General features: G+C 38.8%; 1 protein-coding gene across 1 annotated transcript; it reads right to left on the bottom strand.

Annotated features, from left to right (window-relative positions):
• Positions 1-487: 487 nt before the first annotated feature.
• On the bottom strand, positions 488-6,151 carry LOC131949905 (cis-aconitate decarboxylase-like). Its single transcript, XM_059311872.1, has 7 exons — positions 5,878-6,151; positions 5,539-5,767; positions 4,579-4,755; positions 3,751-3,872; positions 2,531-2,711; positions 1,637-1,871; positions 488-691 (listed from the first exon to the last, which is right to left on the bottom strand). Exons 1-7 carry the CDS (start codon positions 6,149-6,151, stop codon positions 488-490), a joined length of 1,422 nt encoding a protein of 473 aa, XP_059167855.1.
• Between the last annotated feature and the right edge of the window lie 4,985 nt (positions 6,152-11,136).

Raw genomic sequence — 11,136 nt, 5'->3', positions numbered from 1 at the left:
TCTCTATACTTCGTATATACGAGAAAGTAAAAAGAGAGAAAAAGAAAAAAAATTAAATTCAACTATTTTCAAGGGGGGGGGGGGGGTGTGGGCTGGGGTGTGGCGTCATTTTAGGGGGGGGGGGGGTTCAGGCTTTTTGTGACGATGTGTGACGGATGGAAGGGGGGGGGAAGTAAAAATCGTCAAAAAATGAATTGTAAGTATGTAGTATGGTGCCAGTCATAGGCTACATTACATAATGAAGTATATATATTTGTAGTCACAGGCTACATGTAAAGATAGCATTGAGCACGAGATTTAACGAAATAAAACAAAATAAAAACAAAAATGTATACCCAATAAAAATATATGTAAATCAACATAGCGAAAATCTTCTTTACATAAATTCGAAATATCATAAATATAGAATACCTAATGTACAACCCGTTCAAATAATATATACACCCCGGCATCAACCCTATGTACAACCCGACAACCCGTAGAGGAATTAATAAGAGTAGAGCAGCTTGGCCAAGTCTGAAGCCTTCTCTGTTGGCGCCATGTGTCTGACCGTGCGGATGATCTGCTCCTTGTTGCCGTGCGTCATCGTGCTGGTGTTGGCGTTGAATTTGTTGATGACGTCAGCGTCGCTTAACGGGTTTCGCCAGTGGCCGTAAGGCGTGTCACAGCGACCTGTGATCTCTGACCCGTCCTGGGGTTTAAAATCAATCAATCAATATAAAATTTGCAAAGTTGTAAAGTTATAAAAAAAAAAAAATTTCAAACTATATTCTATCTGTATAGAGTATAGAGATTTTGTTCGCAATAGTGATTTTGATAAACCATTGTTCAGAAACAGGAATGTTTTTGGTTTTATTCTAAAAATGGAATAAAAACCAAAAAGATTCTGTGTAAGCGCTTGAATGAAGTCCACAGCAGGGTTTCTTTCAGGCATCTTTTTGGGTGGGGGTTGGGGGGTCAGTGATCCCAACCCGAAGCACGTCTACCGCCCCCCCCCCTCCGAAAGAAATACAACTTTTATAACAAATATATACATCAACAGTATGATCTCTATCCTCTGTAAAATTTAGTCGCCCCCCCCCCCCACACCCTGGTGGTTTCAAATGACCACATAAGAAAAAAATAGCCTTAAAACACTGGTCTACAGTTGTTTACATATTTTATCCTCAAAATGACAATATTCATGGCTGAATTGTTTTTTAAAATTGCATCGGCAAAGTTTTGAGAACAAATTACGGAATGTTTTCTATGAAGTAGCGTTTTAGAATACCTATCACAGCGTTCTTTACAGCCAGTCTTTTTTTTTAATTTATGAAAGTGAAACTTCGGGTTATAACTTAGGCGTGATGAAAATATATATTAAACTCAAAAACTTATTCTAAAGTTCTCTGGCTTTGCAGCTTGTTTTTTCATTAATTTAAAAAAAAAAAAAATTAAATTTCTGAATTATTTTCAAGCTTAATTTTTTTTAACTGCCATTTTGATGGCTAAATATAAAATGCAACAACACATTTAAAAAATTTATCCATGTCAACAACAATAATGGTTGAAACCCAACTCGTCAGATGCGGGCGCCTCTATTGCTGAAAGGGGAAGTAATCTACCACCTCTATTGCTGAAAGGGGAAGTAACTCACCAAGAGCTTGACCTGCACCTCGACGTACATCTCGTTGAAAGATGGCTTGTTGTCCTCGGGACTCTCCACCTGCGTCTTCCTCAGCAGCTCCGCGAGCAGCTCACGTGACCTGTTGCTGTTGTGGTAGGACTGTGGGGTCACGTGACCGTCCAGCAGGGCCGTGCAGGCGTTAAATTGGAACGAGTGGCGGGCCTCGTGCATGGTGGAGGGGAGCGGGCGGTTGATGTATTTGGAGCTGTCGTTTAAAAAAAATCAATTTTCTTTTAATATTGACTCTTGAGATACTTACTGCTATTGTTAATTTCACCGAAGATAAATGGTTTTCAAATTTAAATGTATTTCTGTGGAGCCCTACTAATACCTACTGTGTAGCCCAACGAAATCTATTGAGGAGCCCTACTAAGATTTACTGTGGAGCCCTAATGAGCTTTACCAAGGAGCCCTTGTAAAACTTACTTAAGGAACCATACTAAAACTTATTGATGAGTACTAATAAGACTTACTTAGGAGCCCTACTAAAACTTACTGTGGAGCCCTACTAAAACTTACTTAAGGAGCCCTACTAAAACTTATTGAGAGTCCTACTAAAACTTACTGTGGATCCTTTCTAATACTTATAGTGGAGCCCTGATGAGACTTACTGTGGGGCCCTACTAAAACTTACAGTGGGGCCCTACTAAAGCTTAATGTGGAGCCCTACTAAAACTTACTTAAGGAGCCCTACTAAAACTTATTGAGAGTCCTACTAAAACTTACTGTGGATCCTTTCTAAGACTTAGAGTGAAGCCCTGATGAGACTTACTGTGGAGCCCTACTAAAACTTACTTAAGGAGCCCTACTTTACTTACTGTGGAGCCCTACTAAGACTTTCTGTGTAGCCCTAATTAGACTTACTGTGGAGCCCTGATGAGAACACTCTTGATGTTCTGAGCACTGAACGACTCGAGCTGATCCGTGATGTTGGCGCGGACTGCCAAGGCGGCATCAATTGTCCAGTGCATGCCGAGGTGGGCGGGGAATCTCTTGAGGGCGATGTCTTGTGTGTGGAGCAGGAACTCGGGGTTGCCGTAGTTCTCTGTCAGACACAGACATTAGGGTTATTTATAGAACACAGACATTAGGGTTATTTATAGAACACAGACATTAGAGCTATTTATAGAACATAAACATGAGAGTTATTTATAGAACACAGACATTAGAGTTATTTATAGAACACAGTGTTCTTGGACACAGCCATTAGAGTTATTTATAGAACACAGACATTAGGGTTATTTATAGAACACAGACATTAGAGTTATTTATAGAACACAGACATTAGAGTTATTTATAGAACACAGACATTAGAGGTATTTATAGAACACAGACATTAGAGTTATTTATAAAACACAGACATTAGAGTTATTTATAGAAACATTAGTTATTTATAGAACACAGACATTCTTCTTCTTCTTCTTCGTTCTTAATTTTTTAGTGTTGGAAGGGATTAAGTCTTATCTGTCAGAGGGTTTGAACTCGAGACTTTTTCGAATTTAACAACCATGAGGTTTGCCGACTTGACCATGCCTCCATCACAATTAAGGATACGTGTCAACTAGTTATGCGCCATTAAGGCCATTGACTCCGATTTCAGCCTGCTTTTCTTTTTGGATTTGCTTCCATAGCCATTGTCCAACCAAGAACAAACTACAAGACAGCAGTTGTTTGATTTTGGAGTCACAGACATTAGAGTTATTTATCGAACACAGACATTAGGTTTATTTATAGAACACAGACATTAGAGCTATTTATAGCATACATACATTAGAGTTATTTATCGAACACAGACATTAGGTTTATTTATCGAACACAAACATTAGAGTTATTTATAGAACACAGACATTAGAGTTATTTATAGAACACAGACATTAGAGCTATTTATAGAACTAAGACATTAGAGTTATTTATAGAACACAGAGTTATTTATGGAACTCGATGTTGCAATAGTTCTCTGTCAGATACACATATTATAATTATAACTTATTGTCTGAAGTGAGTTTTAAAAAAAAAAAAATTTATATTTTTTTTAAAAGGTTTGTTTTGAGGTAATTTTGGGTTAAAATGGATAAATTCTTCACCCTCAAGCAACGCCTCAGGATCGAAGTCGTCGTAGAAAGCCCCAAACCCTGAGGGCATGTCTAGGATGTTGCTGTTGCCTTCAATACCTTGGTCAGCCAGAAGTGCCGCTTCCAGGCCAAACCTTGAGGTAATGGAGACAAAATGGGGGAAAGGTTTTAAGAAAATAACACATATATTAAATATAAACAAGTAACGATTCCTTATTAGAAATATCGATTTGTTGGGCAGATGAAGTAGAGTTCATAGGTTTCTTGAACTTGGCATATGAAGGGTCAGCACTATGCTCAGTCGCTTTTACTTTCTCCAACGTATGTGAAGTATCCATCAGAGCTGAGTGGACTCAGGGAAGTCCCATAGTCATTAAAAATGTAGAGTTACTAAATAAATTAGATTTTCGTCCTCGAATAAAGATTACCCTATTACAGGGGCGTAGCGAGGGGGGAGGGGGGGCGGGGGGTGCGGACCGCACCGGGTGACACCATTTAGGGGGGTGACACCAAGGCAAAAAATAGCAAAATATATAGAGAAAAACTCGAGGGGGGGTGCAAATCGAAAGTTTGAGGGGGGGGGGTTGCAAATCGAAAACTCGAGGGGGGGGGGGGGGTGCAAAGCGAAAGTTTGAGGGGGGGGGGGTGCAAATCGAAAGTTTGAAAGTTTGTCCCTGGTAAGGGTCTCTATGCCTCTGGGGGGGGGGTGACACCATTAAGTGCCGCACCGGGTGACACCCGACCTCGCTACGCCACTGCCCTATTAAAATAACTTACTTTTAAACGTCCCAGTAATTTTTAAAAATTTAATTTTGTAACACGTGATAGATTCTACTTTACCTGGCAGCTTTCCCGGCATGCAGCGGTTTTGTTGTTGTTCCGGCATTGGCCATCGGGGCACCAGCAAACGACGCCGCGATGCCCAGGGCGTTTCTGCTTTTCTCAGGACCGAACCCAAGAAGGTTTGAACAGGCGGCGGCGCTACCCATCACGCCAACAACGGCAGGGGGGTGAAACCTTTCATGAAAAAAAAAACCACAACTGACCATCGTATGTTACAACGTTATATATATTTGCAAAAAAGTTATGACCAAAAATTTAACTTTGTTTTCTTTTCTTAATTTAAAAAAAACAAATTAGACTAATTTTAAAAGCTTTTGTACTATTGAGTTTTGGATTGATTCAAACACATTTAATTGCTTTTTATTAGTCTAAGTAGTATATAAATACGGATGTCAATTATATTATTAAGTGAATGATTTTTAATGTAGGTTTAGAACACTGCAATTGTAGAGTTTACTTACTTATTGAGTGTTTAGCGTACGTTCTAAATTGATTTTTAAAATACCTTTAATATGACGTTTTGAAATATAAGTAAAGTATAAAATAATGGATAATTTATTGTAATAACAGCCAATCCAAAAAAAAAAAAAATCAACAACTGACAACTACACCAAGAACTTATTTTAGAAAATAATAATATGTCGCAAAAAGAAGCCCTAACCAAAAGCATAAAAAACCTAAAAAAATAAATTCTAACCAAAACCTTAACCTTAACTCTAGTCCATATCCAAATCCCAAGTCCTATTGCAACCTCGCCCGCTCCCATCCCCGAATGTAAGGAGAAAAATATTAAAGAGTAGGTAGGTTACATTTTAAAAAAATTAGAAAAACAAAACAACCCGGCGTTAATAAAACACAACCGATAAATCCTTAATCTCGTTAAATAATTAGCATAATTAATGCTGTTGAACTGCGTATTGATCTGACAGTTAAAAAATTCCCCACTATCTCCCTAACCTGTAGGGGATACTTTTCGCCGAGGACGATGACCTCAGCAGAAGACCTTGAACTTGGATTCCTACATTGTAGGCGACCAGGACCTGTTCTAAAGACGGACGCATGTCACCCGTCATGGACTCGGCCAATGCGATGATGGCGGGGAGGGTGGGTCCACTTGGGTGGGTGGCAGGATGCCAGGTGTCGTCAAAGTCCATGGAGTGTATGCTGACGCCATTGACGTAGGCAGCTGATAAAGAGAAGACGGAGTTATTTAAATTTTCAGAAAACTCCACAAAAATTTTAAGAAAATTAATTAAAAGATAATTAATTAAAAATATAATGTCACACGAAACGTACCTGTAGCAGGTGACGCCCTCATGTTCTTTGACCCCCACAGCACCGACCCCGACAGACTGTTCCTCCCTGACGTCACCACCGAGTGCTCCAGCCCCACGCACGTCTTGGCGATCGTCTGGGCGATGTCCGTCTGGAATCCCAGGATCCCGACCCCCAGCGTGTCCAGCAGCATCTTCTTGCTGCGGTGGATGGTTTTCTCGGACAGCTGCTTCAGGCTGGTGTTGGCCACTAGGTCGGACATCCATGACGTCACGGAGGTCGCGGGCAGGTTCATAGGTAGAGCTGATAAAAAAAAAAAAAACAGAAGAAAAGTTATGTGATTGACAAGCTCAAGTTTAACTTTACTTTCAGTATTAAGTTCATATAATGTTCAATTTTTATGTTCTATTTGTTGTTGGTGCTTGAGTTAATCATTAGTTCAAGTATTATGTTCATATGAATGAGGTTTTCAAGTTTAAGTAGTTAAGCTTTATGTTCAAGTTGTTGTTGGTGCTCGAGTTAATCATTAGTTCAAGTATTATGTTCATGTGAATGAGGTTTTCAAGTATTATGTTCATATGAATGAGGTTTTCAAGTTTAAGTAGTTCAAGTAGTTGTTGGTGCTCCTATCAAACAAAGTTGAAATACGGAAGTTTGTATTAGGTAGCATTTTTATAAAGAAAAACATTGAATATGTAACATTATCTCCCTTAAGGGGGCTGTATCGCCCAGACTAAGGGAGAGAAACAAAAAAAAATACAAAACAAGAACTTTTAGACATACATATGTTAAATTTGTTTTACAATAGTCGTAATAATAGAAGTGTAATACAGCATGTTAATTGTTGAATATAAGTGTAGCAAATATTTTGTAAAAATTAGCTTACTAATACTTTCATATATTTCTAAATTTATTGTAAACAATTTTATTAAACCATGCTTAATTTATATCTCACAGACAATTAATAACGTGCATTTCTATTTATTTATGTTCAATTATTCTCCCTACTTGAGCTTTTATTTTCTACTAAGAAATTTTTTTTATATATTAGATTTGAAGCATAAAAAATTAATCGCTTCTCGGCCTTTTGGCAAGATCAAGTGATAACCTATACTCATCCAACAATGTCACAGCCTAGCTCGACGACATATGCAAATATAGTCTACGCCAGCAAAGGGGTTGCGCCCTTGGATGTTCCCCTTGGGTCGAGACACTTGGGGAGGAGCCACCCGGACTACGGTCCGGGGGGTTTAATGAAATCCAGGGTCCAACCCTTTTCAGCCACAACCGCCATATTGGATCTACCTGAAGAAGACTGTCCGGAACCTTTCCCTGCTGACTCACCCATTATCCAGGTCACAATCGACTCAAGAGGTCAACCCAATCTGAGAGGTCATATCCTCCGCCAACTAATAAGCAATCAACAGATCTTCCTCCTCAACTACGGTCGTGCAGACACTTGGTTCTTTTCATCAACTGCCTTCGACGTCACCACTCTACACAATACACAAAAAACATACGGCCCATATACGCTACACTTCACTTTACACGAAAAGGACAGAATAAACGGAACCCTTAGATGGGTCCCACCCACACTCAACGATCGCACACTCATACAAGCACTACAACCCTACAGCAACAAAGAACCTTCCATAACCACCATCCCTCACACCACCAACCGTAGCTTCTCCATATACACTGACAACCCAGCTACCATCCCCCACTACATTCAAATAAACTACAAAAACAAATCACTCAACATGCTAATAGCCATCAACGATAGAAAGCAAGCCTGCCAAACCTGCTCGTCAACTTCACACTGGACCAACCGCTGTCAAGCTATCAACCCAGAATCAATGGCCAGTGATCAAACACCAGCAAATAATGCAGCTGCACCCGCTCCACAAGCCTCTATGCCAAGCAACCACCAATACCCCTCAATCAAAGATGCAGAATCGAACCCAAAAACACCGCCCAAACAACAGCCTCCAGCACAAAACCCAGCGCCACCCGCCCAGCCAGCAACAACACCAAGCAGCCAACAAGCAAATACAGCTAATGAACCAACAACCTCAAGTACAAGCAAATACAGCTAATGAACCAACAACCTCAAGTACAAGCAAATACAGCTAATGAACCAACAACCTCAAGTACAAGCAAATACAGCTAATGAACCAACAACCTCAAGTACAAGCACAACGGAATCTTCAACCATCATTTCAACTGCATCAAAAGTACCCATACCAAATTTTGCTTCACCACTCGCACTGAGCCCGAACACTTTTACGTTTACGGCGACGCCAACCTATAAAACTAACGACCCTAGCCTAAGTGTAGAAATGAGTGACAGCACACAATCAAAAAGGAAAAAGGAAGATAGCCCCCCATACACAAAAACAGTTAAAATTCTAAAAACTACAGAGGCAGAGCTAAAATCGAAGAGTAAAAAAACCGAAAAGTTGGTACAAGGGGAAGTAACAAGCCCTCAAGAATTCACGAAACAAAAATATAATCGTCGAACCTGCCTTTTCTGCCCTAAGTCATACCAAACAATCAAGGAAGCTAGAGAGCATGAAAATGCAGAACACGTTAAATTGAAACAGTGCAACACATGTAAGGATACAATTGTGCACAATAACATAGCAAAACACTGTCAGGTAAAACATAATGAAATTTTAACAAGTTGTTGCTTTTGTGATGTACTCCTGCAAGAATGAAGTTTTCTTCAGCATATGGAAGCACACCATTCTGATCTCTTGACCCAGGAGCAGAAAGATGATATAAGAAACGTTTCACATTTTTTAGAGTAGGCTCTTTTAACATAGAACTCTGTTAACTTTATAGACGTTTTGTATTACACATGTTGCAACTTGTATTATATGTATATATTTTCCCACGTTTTCTTTAACTTGCTTTCTCTGTGTGTTTATTTGTTTGTCTTTCCAATCAAATCTTGCGATCGAAATTTCTGGCACTTCCCAGTTAGCTAGCGCGCTGAAATTTTCAGGGAAGCTTTCTTTTGGATGACCATTGAATTTTCAATTGTTATTATTACTAAATTGATCAATGGAAACATTTTATTGAGCATTTTAGACCGCTATATAATCTATATATATAATTCTCCTCTGCTAGCCATTAGAAAAAAAACCAGCGACGCGTACCTCGCGCGCAGTGAAGCGAACGATCACATGTCGCCACAGGCTTAGGGGCAGAGAATTTAGCTTGAACCGAGTTTAAACTTACAGGAGGTAGGCCAGTTTGGGGGAGACGATATGGTCGAGTGGTTGGGCACACGATTGCTATCCCACTCGACACGGGTTCAAATCTATGTGTTCTAGTCAGTAACGTATTCAAACAACGTGTTTTTTACGAGTTGTCTTTTTACGAGTTGTCTTTTTACGAGTTGTCTTTTTACGAGTTGTCTTTTTACGAGTTGTCTTCGTTTACCCAAAAAAAGTGAAAAGATAAAATCGATAGCAAGATTTTAATGCAAACAAACAGACAAAGACTAAAAAGTAGAAAATAATAATCATTAAAAAAGTTTTAAAAAACCCACGTTTTCTGATTGAACTAAAAAGTAGAAAATAAATGCTATAGGCCCTACATCACAATAATGCAAGCGATCACTCTACTATAAGCGAGCAAAAACGTGGGGCGCCGAAGTAAAAGTTATATTACTATTGATTAGATAATACTATTGACTTTTATTAGGGAGCTTGTAGAGAGTCAACAGTATTAGAAACTGTAAGAAAATCACGGCGCCCCACGTTTTTGCTCGCTTATAGTAGAGTGATCGCTTGCATTATTGTGATGTAGGGCCTATAGCATTTATTTTCTACTTTTTAGTTCAATCAGAAAACGTGGGTTTTTTAAAACTTTTTTAATGATTATTATTTTATGCAAACCTACTCTTGCTGCCAACCCTTGGGAAGGGAAAGCAGCAAGAGAGGATCAATATTAAACGCCAACGGAAAAAAAAAAATTAAAATAATAATATATGTCTAATTGTATTCAACATAACATTCTGGTTGCCAATAAAATGTGTATAATTTTATGTTACTGTAATCCCTAATGCTTTTCAGCTCTATTTAATATCCCAAACCAAATCAGTTCACCACGCCGATGGAAAAAAATTCCTTGAATCATCATTTAATTACACATTTGCATTTTCAGTCTAAAAAAAATTAATTAGACGCTTTGTATTTGATCTATGTATAAGTAAGCCATCTTAAAAGAATGAAAGTAGGCTACATTTAAGAAAGTAGTATTTATATTGTAACTCTGTATCAGTCTTCACAAGAGGTCGCGGGCAGGTTCATTGGCAGAGCTGTTCAGAACAAAGTGTACACTCTGATATAAGTCGGCAAAATCTTTTGCTTAAACCGAGGTACGAGGGTTATACAACACTAGCCGTCGGTACCCATTAGACGTGAATTATCAGCCTATATATTTTAATGATATACTTGCTTGAGAAAGATATTTGATAAAATAGTTATTGGTCAAAACGCAATGTGCTTTACTACACGTTGAACGATATTAGGGACAAAGCAAAGAAATAACCAAATAGCTAAAAATCCGACACATTTAAAATAACATAGACTACCAATACCTATTAGAAAAATAAAAACCAAATCATATAAATTATTAGTTAAAAGAACACCAGAGTAAATGCATACGCTAATTCAGAGACTTGACATTAAGAGTCTTAAATGATTTCGTTAAAAACCCGGCGGTTCAATGGTAGTTATGTTGTTTTTAAAAGTAATTTTTTGCTAGTTTAGGCCGAGAAAACCATTCACCACCCATTATAAACCATTCACCGCCCATTATAAGCACTTTGCCTCCCAAGTATTCACCCTAAGGGTCCTAGCTTATCTTCAGTCTGATCTGATCGAGCCCATATTACATAAACGAAGGGAGATTTTAGAAGATGTGTAGGCCCAGTGAAATAGAAAAGTGAAATGTTTTGGCAGACTAAACAGTTTTTCTACTGAAGATGTGAGGCTGTACATGAATAGTAGACCGTGGTCACGCTGTTCTGGTCATTTGAGGACAGCCACTCTTCTAGGTCTAGGAGAGACAACTACAAAATCAAACAACTGCCGTCTTGTAGTTTGTTCTTGGGTGGACAAAGGCTATTTTCTTCCCCCGACTCAGGCTTGTTATTTACATCGTCAGTTTGCCTTGTGTGTTCGGTTTAGTATTACAGTTTTGATCATCGACTTGTGAGGACTGATACAGATTTACTTCTTTCTTAGAGTCGCCTACTTTCATTCATTT

The sequence above is a fragment of the Physella acuta genome, unplaced genomic scaffold (genome assembly GCF_028476545.2).
Source record: "Physella acuta isolate Inbredline_101_S28 unplaced genomic scaffold, ASM2847654v3 ptg000718l, whole genome shotgun sequence".
Classification (NCBI taxonomy): Eukaryota; Metazoa; Mollusca; class Gastropoda; family Physidae; genus Physella; species Physella acuta.
Note: the sequence above shows the minus strand (reverse complement) of the source record. Positions and strands in the feature narration are given on the sequence as shown.